This window comes from Prenolepis imparis, unplaced genomic scaffold (genome assembly GCF_030444845.1).
Source record: "Prenolepis imparis isolate NDT839.2.m4 unplaced genomic scaffold, iyPreImpa1.0 SCAF_2, whole genome shotgun sequence".
Taxonomy (NCBI): Eukaryota; Metazoa; Arthropoda; class Insecta; order Hymenoptera; family Formicidae; genus Prenolepis; species Prenolepis imparis.
The window spans coordinates 3,480,267-3,495,380 of record NW_028141160.1 but is presented as its reverse complement, the minus strand read 5'-3'; the positions used below and the strand labels follow the sequence as shown (position 1 = coordinate 3,495,380).

The following is a 15,114-nucleotide window of genomic DNA, read 5'->3' as shown; positions in this document are numbered from 1 at the left end:
AAATAGTAACAGGAATTGTGTATTCTATCTTATCATGACACATGAAAATAATATGTTTCAATATTAAATAGTAGAAAGTTTTGATAAGTCAATTTTGTAAAAGAAGTCATTGAGACTTTAATATCACAACACCTTACTTAAAGCCAGTCAAACTAAAGTAATTGTTTTAATCATTACATTTTAATGATTAACAATAATCTTTAAACTTATCGATAAAAGTAAAAACTTTAATCATTACTTTTTTATAAAAAAAGTTATCTGAATTACATGACACATTGATTATTGACAATAAACTAAGCTTTAGTTTAACATTTTTTTTTACAGACTTTATCTAATGTAGAGTGCAACTAATATTTTCAACATAACATGTCACAAGAGAGATGCTTGCTTGTTGTAGAAATTCTAAATTTTGTGTAAACATACAATGAAAATGCTCAAAAATATTGTCACATATGATATTCCAAATTAATTGTCCATGGCTAAGTTAACTGATGAATTCCTGCTGCCGGGAGATTGCATCGCGATGTAGCGTCTGCGTAAAATTTCCTGCAAATCATTGCATGGACTATTTTCACGCTTAACCCGTATAGAATGACCACCTGGAGATCTGTGAAAAATCGATGTAATATTTTACTTTATTCTATTGTATAAAAGTTATACTATTGTATAAAAGTTAAAGCTCTTAGATTCTTATAGCTATATTGAATTATAACATTTGAAGTTAGAAATCGAGTAAATTTTTTCTCTAGCATTAAATATTTGTGATAAATTATTTTCTATTTAACTTCATATCCATGAATATAGTTCAATAAATATAAATTAATCAATCATGTCAAAATTGCCTTATTACATGTCTATTATTAATAAATAAATATATAATTCAATCTACACTCGGCCAAAAAAAACGGTACACTCGAAAAGTAGTAAAAAATTGTGAAAGTTCAAGAATTTATAATTCAGCTGATAATTATGATATCGAGGTGTTTAAAAAACGAAAATAAAGCTTGAAGTTTGTAGTTTGAGAAAATTTTAGTGCCGATTACGTGGAATGATAAGTTTTGCAATGACAAATGATAGAGTGAAAACCTGCAAAAGTAATAAATAGAAGGTCCACTTTCCTGAATTGCACGGCGTGAATCAGTTGATGTAGCTCAATGAGATAAAAAGCACGTGAAAATTTAAACTTTTCTCTTTAAAATGCGCTTTGGCGGAACTCGATACGACAATTTTTCGCTGAGTTATCTCAAATTGAAAAAAGTCGGTTTTTTAACGACAAATTATGATTTAAAATGTGTTTCTGCTACCTTTATCAATTCGAATCGTTGCAATTTTGTTCAAGAATGTTGCATTGAATGCGGGATGTTCCGAAGCAATGCAAATCATGCCGGGCATCTCGCGCAAACAAAATCCGAGTAGGATATTCGCGGGGTTTTCGCAGGTACGAGTTCGGCACTACTTCCTTGAAGATATATCGGAGGATATCCATGAGGATTTCTCCGCGTAAAAAAAGATTCTTTTTTTTTCTCTTTTTTTACACAGGTAAATCCTCATGGATACTCTCCGATCTCCAAGAAAGTAGTGTCTAACTCGTACCGGAGAAAAACCCCGCGAATATTCTACTCTGACTTTGTTTGCGCAAGATGCCCGGCACGATTTGCATTGCTTCGGAACATCCCGCATTCAATGCAACATTCTTGAACAAAATTGCAACGATTCGAATTGATAAAGGTAGCAGAAACACATTTTAAATCATAATTTATCGTTAAAAAACCGACTTTTTTCAAATTGAGATAACTCAGCGAAAAATTGTCGTATCGAGTTCCGCCAAAACGCATTTTACAGAGAAAAGTTTGAATTTTTACGTGCTTTTTATCCCATTGGATTACGTCAACTGATTCACGCTGTACAATTCAGAAAAGTGCACCTTTTATTTATCAGTTTTGCAGGTTCTCACTCTGTCATTTGTCATTGCAAAATTAATCATTCCACGTAATCGGCACTAAAATTTTCTCAAACTGCACACTCCAAGCGTCATTTTCGTTTTTTAAACACCTCGATATCATAATTATTAGCTAAGTTATAAATTCTTGAACTTTCACAATTTTTTACTACTTTTTAAGTGTACCGGTTTTTTTTATCGAGTGTATATACCTTAAATTTCTAACAACTTTATTAACAGAAATTAAAGTAGAAAGCTCTAATTGAATATATACAAGTAAGGAATAATTAAGAGCTAAGTGTGGTAAGTGCGCAAATTATTTCGTCAAATAATTTTTTCTTCTCAAATATTATTTATTTTATACGTTTCGGTCCCAACGAACCATCATCAACAATCAAATTATTATCAGCAATCTAATTTTATGTATGTATCTTTTACGTGTGAAATTTAATTTTTATTCCGTATTGTACTTATACAATGTGAATTTGAGTCCATAATCCATGCTTTATAAGATTCATTTTATCTGTATTTGATAGTTATTAATAATATGGTTCGAAATAGGGGCCAAAATGTTCACAATAAATAATATTTGATAAGAAAGAAAAATTTGCATATTGTTTACCGCGTTTGGCTCTTAATTATTTCATTTCTACCTTATGATAAAATTTTATAACAATGATTTTTAATCAAGATTCATAGCTATTTATTAATTTATAAACTAAAAAGTCTTTGGTACATAAGTTTATTCTATCTAATAAGTTATAATTTATTTTGAATATTTCTCATAGCAAGGAGAAAATTTACATTATTTCTTAATTTTAATATCGTAATGCAATGGTGTATTAAAAAATATTAAGTTGTCACACAATCAAAATACTACCTCGCAATTGGTCTCAATTTTATATTGTCGATATCTTTAAGTATATCATCTGTTGATTTCTGTGCACTCAATGCAATTTTTTTGCGCTCCTCAATTTTGTGATCTTGCAAACTAGCTCTTCTCGCGATATGTGGTGTTGTGGGTGGCGGAAGAGGTGGAGGTGGTGGTGGTATTGGCGAAGATTTTCCTTTGTCCGCTCCATTGGGCAAAGATGTAACAGATGCATCTACATATATAAGACATATAAATCTTATTTTTATCAATCTTTTTGATTATTCTGAATATACATATAAAAAAAAAATATTTTTACGTACATTTAGACAGTTTATTATTTTTCACAATTGTTGAAATTTGTTCTCTAAGTTCTTGCAACTCTTGTTCCAACGCAAGCAATCGTACTTCGGATCCGAAACTAATTGGCTCCAATAGATCTGGTCTGCTGCCGGAAAGCCTATTATTAAATTATAAAATAAGATTGCAAATAATAATATTGCAATAAACATACATACACACACACTCACACAAATTAGATGCCGCTATTTCCGTGTAATTTATAGTTGATTCTGAATGAGAAACGCGAAAAGCAGGGATTCGGAGATTTTATATTATCTTATTTTTTATAAATATTCTTAAAATTACTTGCTAAACAAAAACTTTTTCTGCAAAAATTATAAATATTAAAACAAAGTAAAACTTTGCAATAAAAAATAAACTTTCTGTTTTAAAAAATAAACTTTATCTTGGAATAATCTTGAAAATCATGCACACGAAAAATAAATAATGTCAAAAGTTATCCTTCTTCATAGTTTATAAGTTTTATTGAACCGAATTTTTCATAAAACCGTCATTGGAGATTATATTGATTAAATTGTTTAAAAATATGAAATATATGTGTGCGTGTGTGTATATAATATATATATATACTGTGACGACTTTTTCTCCCGACTCGACTAAGAGTCGGAAGAACGGAGCTTGGCCGTCATCAAAACACAGGGGTTTTTAATGTTTCACGCGGCGGGAACTAAGATCGTGGTCGTTCCGCGCGTGCCGCAGCAGAACGCCAGCCGAGATATTCGCGAGAGACTAGTTTTGGGCGCCAGACGCGGTCTTTCACGCGTCAAACCACAAATCGTAAAATTTTTACCGGGAATCCCGCTACGGGCTGACTAGCTCGCCTAACAGCAGAGGGGCAGGGTGTGGTTGCCGAAAGTACTCTAGCGAAATTATGAGGGACACAGAAATGACGACACAGACGTTTAATTTGACAGTACTAAAGAAAAGCAGTACGCGATTTAGTTAACCAAAACTAAATGATGAAGTTTATTACAAACAAAAAAAATAGAAATAAATATTGGCGAAAAATATAATAATAGAGTACAATTAAGAAAGAATTAATATGATTAAATATAATTGAAATTTATAATAATAATAAAGAACAGAATATAAGGACAAGAGATAATATGAAAGACACCATAAACCAAAAATAAATACAAAAGAAAATCGTTCGGACGGCCAAACACCGAAATTATATTCGCGACAAGCTTAAGTCCGAGATCCGCGTATCGCCATGACAGAAAAATACAAGAGAATAGCCGCGACCAGACAAATAGACATCATCGAACTGATTATTAAATCGCAAGCGCTCGAAAAGTCGGGTCGGCGACGAAACTGGAGAACAATACGATATCGTTGACGGGGATGTAGTGCGATCCGTCGGGCGGAATTCGTGAGTTGATCGCGGGCGCCAGAGATTATCCGCGCGCGCTCTCTCGCTCACTCGCACGCTCGCATGCTCTCGCTCTCTCGCTCGCGCTCTCTCTCACGCCCTCGCCGGTGGTCGCGCAGTAAGCTCTCTTTTTATTAATTTCGGATCTATCGCGACGAAGTTCACACGATAACGACTTCCGGACACAACTGGGTAAATCACACCACGATGATACGCAACAAGCATACACAATAGAATATCTTATACAAAGGCGCGACAACTATATAACACGAGACGCGACATATAGGACTGACCCCCAGAGAGACGAAGATTTTGCGTTACTCTTATCCACGTGTCCGAATGCACCAAAGTACTCGCCGCTTGACGTCGATCGCTCTCACACCCAAGATTATCCCGAAAAAGAGCAGAGCCCTCGCGACAAAATAACACTAAACGAGACAATCACGTCAGAACGGTCGAGACTCGGATTCACAACTTTACGGACGTGATAATTCAGATACGCTTACGGTAGGGTAGCCTCACCGGAACCTCTTCCTTAGCCTTGGTCTCTCGTGAGTTTGCCGCAATGGCTCAAAACCGATCCTTGTTCGCTACGCGTCTGGTCCGGCTGAGCGGTCGCACCAATCTGCCGGATCTATCGGTCCGAAATCGACAGCTGGATCAATTCTGTGCACGCGGGGTGCGTACGCGATAACCAATTACGGCGCCGTGCCGTCTACTGTCGTCGCGCGAGATTAGCAAGGCCGGGGGTTCACAGCACCCCTCGCGATAGTGACCATATATTTATCCGCGCGGTATTTGCGCGGGATTTTGAGGCCCTCGCGACCTCGCACCGCGGGCCTCCACGCGGCGGCCTTGTGTCCAGTATCCGATGGAGCGATAACTCGCGGGTGGGAATTTATCCTCCCGGTCTCGGGCCCTTCCTGCGCCTGTTGTCGGGCGCCTCACTGGATCTCCGGTCAGTAGATCGCCAAGGCCGAATTCCTTTCTGACACGCTGTATTTGCTTCCTTCTTGGTTGTTCGGAAGGTCAGCTCTTGTTGTTTTTCGGCTATATGTTCGTCTCCCTAATCTCTCCAACCGCGGCAGTTTCTCTCCTGTGATGCCAACACCTCTCTCTCTCTCTCTCTCTCTCTCTCTCTCTCTCTCTCTCTCTCTCTCTCTCTCTCTCTCTCTCTCTCTCTCTCTCTCTCTCCCTCTCTCTCTCCCTCTCCCTCTCCCTCTCCCTCTCCCTCTCCCTCTCCCTCTCCCTCTCCCTCTCCCTCTCCCTCTCCCTCTCCCTCTCCCTCTCCCTCTCCCTCTCCCTCTCCCTCTCCCTCTCCCTCTCCCTCTCCCTCTCCCTCTCCCTCTCCCTCTCCCTCTCCCTCTCCCTCTCCCTCTCCCTCTCCCTCTCCCTCTCCCTCTCCCTCTCTCCCTCTCCCTCTCCCTCTCCCTCTCCCTCTCCCTCTCCCTCTCCCTCTCCCTCTCCCTCTCCCTCTCCCTCTCCCTCTCCCTCTCCCTCTCCCTCTCCCTCTCCCTCTCTCTCTCTCTCTCTCTCTCTCTCTCTCTCTCTCTCTCTCTCTCTCGCGATTGGCGTGACCGCTTGGCTTTTTGGCCCCGCGATTAGGCTGGGGTGGATGCGCGCCGTGACGACCACGTCACAATACATATACATGTATATACAGGATGTTTCGGAAAAAGTGGGCAATCTCTCGTGGACATGTAGAATGGGTAAAAATAAGCCCATAAATTTCTATAAAATTTTTTTCTATAACGCTTCTTTACAGAGATATTTGTCTTTAAAGTTAAAATTTGAAAAGTATATTTCTTAAATAACTCTTATATCTCTCTGTAGATTTTAATAATTTGTAATAACAATTTTCATATTAGGTAAAGGTCTTTAAAATAGCGTGATAAAAATTTCTTGATATCATGTCGGAGTGCCAGGGGCGATCACCTTTAAGCGTTTTAACCTACAAAATATTTTACTAAACGTTTTTTTATTTTTAAGTATTTTTTTTAGATTCTTTACATCTTTTTCTAAAAAAAAAGATACTCTTGTTTTATTTCATAAAAGTTAACTGTTTTTGAGTTATTATAATTATTATATTATAAATTTATATTATAATTATTATATTATAATTATTATATTATAATTATTATATTATAATTATTATATTATAATTATATATTATAAATTTATATTACAATTATTATATTATAATTATTATATAATAAATATATATTTTTTTATGATAATCTGAAATTTTAACACCAAAATGTACGAGAAATTCAAATTTTGGATTCGTCTATGTGTTCACTTTAGTTTTTTATGACGATTTCACAAAACCTCGACAAAGTCTTCTTATTAATTTTTCTGAAGTTTCTATGAATATTTTCTTTCACTCTTGTTGTAATATGTAGGATAAAACATTTTTGAACCTGCTTATCTAGTTTATTCCACAGTAATAATGCCCGATTCCTCCAACATGGTTCAAAATTTGAACCGAGTTTACACCCCGATCAATGACATTTTGCGTTCAACTAAGTTTTTAGTAAAAGTTCTACTCAGTTGAACGGCGTTTATCATGAACGTTAATTTTTGGCCGGTTAACGAGTTTGAACGGCGTTTAAGCAGAAGACTTACAATTAAATATAGCAGTGCTAAAAAAAATATGACAACTACAACAGTTTAGGAGTTATGACTTTCTGTAATTAATTCTTTTAGAAAGAGATATACATATATACAGGGTGTCCCATTTTAATCTCCCCAGGCAATTATCTCGAAAAATATGGAAGATACGGAAAAATGTTTCAGACAAAAGTAGTAGGACTTGAAGGGGGACAGATGATGAAAGTATGGACTTGACCTTGAGTGACCTATTGAAGGTCAGGTAAAGATCATCGATGTTTTCTTAAATGAAACCCCCTATTTTTTATTGCATATTCTTGTAGCCCTTGTCGAGACGTTTTCAAAACACTACCTATTGATGTCTCTTACCCAAGCCGTTCCCAAGATACGAAGCTTCAAAGTTGACATATTATCGGCATTCGCATTATCCAATGTACACCACGGGGAGGTTGTTTAGTCAAATTTGTATATCAAGTGGCCCTAAAAAGGGCAGACTTTGTGTGTGTATGTGTGTATGTGTGTGTACTTTTTTAGTAAAACTTTTCTCTAATTATTTTTCTTCTGGTTATTTTAATGTAAGGGAAAGGATAAGAAAATGGTAGAGAAAGAGAGATAAAAGTTTTACTAAAGAAGCACACTCTTTCTCTACCATTTTCTTATCCTTTCCCTTACATTAAAATAACCAGAAGAAAAATAATTAAAAAGTTTTACTAAAAAAAGCACACACCCACACACACACACCCACACACACATACACACACAAAGTTTGCCCTTTTTAGGGCCACTTGATGTACAAATTTGACTGAACAACCTCCCCGCGGTGTACATTGGATAATGCGAATGCCGATGATATGTCAACTTTGAAGCTTCGTATCTTGGGAACGGCTTGCGTAAGAGACATCAATAGGTAGTGTTTTGAAAACGTCTCGACAAGGGCTACAAGAATATGCAATAAAAAATAGGGGGTTTCATTTAAGAAAACATCGATGATCTTTACCTGACCTTCAATAGGTCACTCAAGGTCAAGTCCATACTTTCATCATCTGTCCCCCTTCAAGTCCTACTACTTTTGTCTGAAACATTTTTCCGTATCTTCCATATTTTTCGAGATGTTTGCCTGGGGAGATTAAAATGGGACACCCTGTATATATGATATACATATATGTGATATAGCTATTGTTAAATATATTATTTTCTAACGAGAATAATTCAATGTTGTTTCAGACATTAGAAACAATGATTGACATATGCATGCATAAATAATAAATATGAATTAAATTCATTAAAATATAAAATTAATTTTAAGACTGATATTCATAGTCCGGTCTGATAAACAATTTCATATCAAAATAAAATGTTTCATTGATTCCATAGCATCTTAAAAATAAACCTGAAATGATAAAGTTTATTTTAGGTTTATTGTAAGATGCTATGTAGTTGTTGGGGAAATATACCAATTTGAATAATTACCTGAAAATAACTTGTTATAGATATTCGCAAGAAAACAGTTATAAATCAGAAAAAAAGATTATACATTAATTTATTCCGTTGTAACTAATTTTCAAAAAAAAAAATACAATACATCACAATCATTGATTAATTAAAGATTTCTTATAATGATATTCAACAATTTTGTAATATCGTATTAAAGAAGAACTTGAATATATCTTATTTTCAAGATTATAATTCTTTCGACTTAATTATGAATAAAAAGGAAAATTAGTATTATAATAATAATAATATAAATGCGATAATATGAACTCAATAATTAATAATAATATAAATGCGATAATATGAACTCAATAATTCTCATTCAACGAAAAGAAGGTAAAGAATATTGTTCTGTTGAAAATACTATAAAAGAGAAATCGAATAATAATTAATAAAGCCGTTCGCCAACAATTACATAAAGAGGAAAAGTCTGCGTGATTAACGTCACCTAAAAGATGATTCTAACAGAAGAAGTTTCCTTGCCTTACCTTCGTTCTGTCAAAGAGGGAAATATGCGATGGCACTAACGTATATTGCCACTCGTAGGCGGGTAAGACAACAACTCAGACCATGTATGGTCGCTCTCTAATAAAACTCGTAGCTGTCCAATTTTTGTAGCTGCCCTTAATTTTGTAGCTGCCCTTAATTCGTAGCTGCTCTGAGAATTTAGCAATGACAAGGGTAATATCGAAAATCTCCAGAATTTCATCCGTAGGATGATACACTATCTTTCCTCGAAATTTGTACACACACTCTATAGAAAACTACGAAGAAAAGGTACGTCCGTCTAACGCGTGTAGTCAAGAAGCGAGACGAGCGGAGCCGAATCAACAAAAAAAAGAGAGAGGCGTTGCTAATGCGTACGCAGGCTTCGCTATCGATAAGTTTGGCGCTTTAAAACATTGCGTGTTTCGAACTGTCGATCACTTCCGTAACATTTCCGCCCGCCTTCGACTAGGGAATTGTCGAATATGTTGAATCGGGATCCGTGGGTAGAACACATAGCTTAGCTATTGGTCGCTTAAAAGTGGATGTTGAAGTTTTCAAGGTGACGATTCTTGTCAAACCATCCGGACCTGGATGTAATTGTAGAACTCTAGCGAGTGGCCACTTTCCCGGCGGGTAACGTTCGTCTGTAATTAGGACAAGTGAGCCTTCTTTGATTTCGTTGGCAGGGTGGTGCCATTTAGAGATGGCTTGATATCTCTGCAGACATTCCGCAGACCATCTCGTCCAGAAATGTTCTACTGCTTGCCGTAATAATTGCCAACGTGTGAGTCGTGAAGTGGGCACAGTAGACAGACTAGGTTCCGGTATAGCAGTCGGTGCTTGTCCCATCAGAAAATGGCCTGGAGTTAAGGCAGCAAAGTCCGTAACATCTTCAGATAACGGACAGAGCGGCCGAGAATTTAAAACGGCCTCAATTTGCACAGTAATAGTGGTCATTTCTTCATACGTGACGACGGTCTCTCCCAGTATACGTTTCAGATGAAATTTAATAGATTTCACCGCCGCCTCCCACTTGCCACCAAAGTGTGGAGTAGATGGAGGATTAAATTTCCATTCTGTACCATCTTGGGCCAAAAGGGAAGCAAGATGGCCAAGCTCATGTGATGATTGTTGAAAGAGACGTTTTAACTCCGCGTCGGCTCCTACGAAGTTAGTGCCACAGTCACTCTGTAATGTGGCACATATTCCTCTTCTACCGCAGAAACGTTTGTAGGCAGCTATGAACGCATCCGTATAATCAGTGACTACTTCGATGTGTTCGGCGGATGTAGCGAGACAAACAAATATGGCTAGATAGCCCTTATATAATCGTGCCGCCCGCCCTTTCCAAGTCTTCAACGTCACGGGACCGGCATAATCGAGACCTGAATTGTAGAATGGTCTTGCTGGAGTCACTCTGGCTTTTGGTAATTGTCCCATCAGTTGTTTTGCTCGAATGCTACGGTAGCGAGCACAGCGTCCGCATCTTAATATGTGGGATCGTACTGGCGTCCTTCCGCCAATGACCCAAAATGTCTCTCGTAGAAGGCTTAAGGTGACTTGAGTGCCTCCGTGTAGTGATCTTCGGTGAGCGTCTTCAATTACAAGCGTGGTTAGTGGTGATTTTTTAGGTAAGATAAGTGGATGTTTGGCTTCCGTGTCAATTTGAGCAAAATGAAGACGTCCAGCTACTCGAATTAAGCCGTTCCGGTCTATGAAGGGAGTGAGTCGAATCAAGGAGTTGGACGATGGCAACTGTTCTTCTTTCATAAGAAGTCGTATCTCATCATGGAATCATGTTCGTTGTATGATCCGTACCCACAAATCACGGCTTTGTTTAATTTCATACGGAGTCAAAGGGTAATTAGAGAGGGAGGATTTTGACACTTTACGCAAACAAGATATGAATCGACAACATATCGCAGTGATACGCAATAGTCTCATAAGTGAGGAATACTTATGTATCAATGTCCAGTATGAAGGTCGATGAGCGACGCTAATCAGGATATGACCAGGACGTTCTTCCAAATTTGAATCTGGTATGGGTTTGTATTTGGGAGAAGGCCATGAAGCTTGGGATTCGGTCAGCCATTTTGGTCCATTCCACCATAGATCGTGGTGGACTAATTGTTCTGTTTTTATGCCTCGTGATGCAATATCCGCGGGATTTTCTTTTCCTGGTACGTAACGCCATGACCCATTTGGCAGTACTTCTTGAATAGTAGACACATGATTCCTAACAAAATCCTTCCAGCGCGAAGGGTGTCCAGTAATCCATGTAAGCGTCACCGAAGAGTCAGTCCAACAATACACGGAAGCTTCAAGTAGATCGAGAGCTTTTGTCGTCTTCACTATTAGTCGTGCTAATAGTGCTGCAGTGAGTTCGAGTCGGGGAATGGTGAGTCGCTTAAGAGGTGCAACCTTAGTTTTAGAACATACCAGCTGCACTGAGAAGGTATTGTCGTTACCCGGAGTCTTAAGGTATACTTAAGGTATACTGTCGCTGCCATAGCTAGTTGTGATGCGTCCGAAAAACCGTGTATTTCAATCCTTGAAGTGTCGTAACGGAGAACACCTAGCCACCTCGGTATTGAGAGCGAATCAAGTTGCGTCAATTGTTGTCGAAATGTTGACCATTTTTCTCTAAGTTCGGTAGGAATAGGCTCGTCCCATCCTGTCTTTAACAACCATAGCTCTTGTAGGATGATTTTAGCTCTTATCAAGATAGGTGAAATCAGTCCTAAAGGATCATACAGTTTCGCTATATCCAAGGCGATGGTTCTTTTAGTAAAGGTAATAACTGGAATTTTGGAAGAGAAATGTAATGTATCAGTATGTGGTCGCCAGACAAGACCCAAGATTTTACAGAGAGTAGGCTCAATCTCTTTATCAGAGAACGTCCCTTCATTCGTTTCGGGTAGGAGTTCTGGACAGTTGCTACTCCATTTTTGTAGTGGAAAACATCCTGCATCGCAAAGCCGAATCAATTGTTGTATGGTGTCTCTTGCTTCACACGTTGAGTCAGCCCCTCCAAAAATGTCATCGACATACCTGCCCCTGGTCATAGGGATGATTGCTCTAGGGAAACGGTGACCTTCATCATTTACCAATTGCTGAAGAGATCTTAATGCCAAGAAGGGAGCACAATTCATTCCGTAAGTCACTGTTGTTAGGCGATAGGCGAGAGGCTGATTATTTTGATCATACCACAATATCCTCTGTAAGTCCCAGTCATCTGGATGTAGAGCAATTTGTTTGAACATTTTGACAATGTCTGTAGAGAAAAGAATTTTGTGTGTACGTGTCCAGAGAAGAATATCACTTATATCAATCTGTAGCTTTGCACCAGCGTAGAGGATGTCGTTCAGCGAAAGACCACTGGTGGTACGGCTAGACGCATTAAATACGACCCTGAGTTTTGTAGTGCGACTACTTTCCCTAAGTACTCCATGATGTGGGAGATAATGTATCAAGGAAGTCTGGTCGGAAGAGTTATCTACTTCTATCATGTGACCTAATTTCTTATATTCATCCAAGAAGTCCACGTAAAGTTTCTTGAACGCGTTCTTGGTAGTAAATTGATGAGATAAACTCTTGAGACAACTGAGAGCCTTAGATTTGGAATCTCCTAAAGCTGACGGATCGGATTTTAGAGGCAAGCGAACAACATACCTGCCTGTAGCATCCCGCGAATGACTTAATAAAAAAAAAATCGTTCACACTCCTCTTCCTCTTCGTTCAATGCGGTCCCAGTAGGGTTTGAGATTCCTCTTGTATCCAAAATCTTGAAATTAGATTTTGTAAATCGTGATCCGGCGAACAATGGTATTTGTGTTGATACTAGTGTATTGGCTGCCGATATAGGGCCACAGAGGACCCAACCGAAGATGGTTTGTTGTGCAGTAGGTGAAGAAGAGTCGCCTAGTCTTAAGCCTGACCGTATCACATTATGAAAGTTGTCCGAGCCTATGATGACGTTTATTGATCCAGAAAGTGAATAATCCGGATCGGCTAGTGGGAGTCCAGCAATATGAGACCAAGTAGGAGATTTTATGTTGAACGGTGGTAATTTTGCTGTAAGACGTGGTAAAATGAAAGTTCTGATTTTACATTTAGAAGATGGGTCATGAATAGAATGTAATTGTATAAAAACATTTCCTCTTGTATGGCCGGAATAAGTTCCTCCGATACCGAGTAAAGGTATCAATGCTGCGCTACGGGTAAGCTTAGCTCGTTGTACTAAATCTTCCGTGATAAAAGATAATTCTGATCCTTGATCGATCAATAAGTGTATTGGTTGGAATTCTTCATTGCCTTTTTTCAACAAGGCTCTACTCGTAGCGAACAACGTGATCTCTTCCGATAGATTCGCTTGTCCAGATTGATGTGTACATTTCTCTTTTCGTCAATCTACAATTTGTGGTGGATCCGACTTTTCCATACTAGGTTGATTTCCAGTTTTCTTAGCGGGCGTACTAGAAGAATTTGTTGAGGAAGGTTCGTGGTAGCTTTCATGGATAGATGTGATGCTTCTTGCCACATTTTAAGCATCGCTTCGTAGAATTGCATTTCTTCGCGGGGTGAGGAGCGAGGCAATTAAAGCATCTTCTGTGTTTGATGACGATGTCTTTACGTTGATTAACCGTCTTGGATTGGTATCGTTCACATCTTGATAAATGATGCGTCAAATGGCATAAAGGGCATGTCTGAAAGTTCAAATTTGACGCGGACGTTGAGACGTGTGCAGCGACCTTGGTGCGATGTTTACCAGAAGCAGTCACAGGCGTTTGATTATTCGTGGATAAATCAAGATTTTCCAAAGCTCGAGTTCGTCCGATAAGAAATTCCTCGAATTGGGAAAAGGTCGGGTAGGTTATAGAAGAACCGAGTTTAACTTCCCAGGCCTCCCGAGATTCAGGGTCAAGTATTTTAACAACATGATGAAGTAATAACGGATCCCAGCTATCCACCGCGCTTCCCAGGGAACGAAGTGCTGCTGTCGCTTCGGAGAGGGTGGTCAAGAGGGTTCGAAGACCTTGTGCGTTCTTTATCTTGAGTGGCTTCAAGTTCGTAATCCTGTCTAATTGAGCGGCGATCAAGAATCGCTTATTTTCGTATCTTGAAGTTAACAAATTCCACGCAATTGAAAAATTGTCGCTAGAGATAGACAGGTTGCCCACCAAACAAGCGGCTTCTCCTGTGACGCATGTCTTTAGATAGTATATCTTCTCAACATTTGTCATATCCGGGTTATCTTTTATTAACGAGGCGAATAGATCACAAAACGGTCTCCAAGATTGGTAATCTCCAGAAAAAGATGGTAGCTTTATTCGGGCCAAAGCGCTGCGTGGCATTAGGGAAGCAGAAGCTCCGTGTTCGGAAAGCGTTGATCTAGATTGGCGTTCTGATGAATCAATCTCTTCAAGATGCGTGTGTAATTTCGCACGAGCGTAGACATAGAAGGCTTGGCACCGCTCGTATACACGTTCTCTCATGTAAGGATTGTTGCTCAAGTTCTCGCTGACAGTTAGACATAAATTCTCATGCTCGTCTTGAAATTTATTCCAATTTTGATCAAGCATTTCCAGGCGAGCATTGATCAGTTGTCAATTCGAACGGGCAGCACTCATTTCGTCGGAATCCGTTGTTTCCTGTATAAGCGTAAATCGGCTCCATTGCAAAGCGATCTTCGTATCCAAATTCGCCATTATGAATTGTAGAGTTTAGCAGGAAAGTCAGAAGACTCTGATATATGGATATGTATCCGGCTCGAAGGACCAAAAAATGTTGGGGAAATATACCAATTTGAATAATTACCTGAAAATAACTTGTTATAGATATTCGCAAGAAAACAGTTATAAATCAGAAAAAAAGACAATGAGAAATTCTTTTACCATCACAGATAAAAGCTATAGTCGGATAAGATAGTTCCTCCGCGCAAAATGACTTAAAAGTATTTGTGCAATACTTCTAAACAAA

At 38.4% G+C, this 15,114-nt stretch overlaps 1 protein-coding gene across 3 annotated transcripts in view; it reads right to left on the bottom strand.

The window, feature by feature from the left end:
- The window catches only part of LOC145933200 (mitochondrial fission regulator 2), a 32,508-nt gene continuing 17,394 nt past the window's right edge, over positions 1-15,114 (bottom strand). Inside the window, exons 3-5 of one of the 3 annotated variants that reach the window (XM_083032751.1) lie at positions 3,134-3,255; positions 2,820-3,045; positions 1-607 (exon numbers count right to left, since the gene is read on the bottom strand). In XM_083032751.1, the coding sequence (XP_082888877.1) occupies positions 466-607; positions 2,820-3,045; positions 3,134-3,255 (490 nt within the window). In that variant the 3' untranslated portion in view covers positions 1-465. Of the gene's footprint in view, positions 608-2,819; positions 3,046-3,133; positions 3,271-15,114 lie in introns of all 3 variants that reach the window. The other 2 variants (XM_083032750.1, XM_083032749.1) reach the window with 2 other exon arrangements.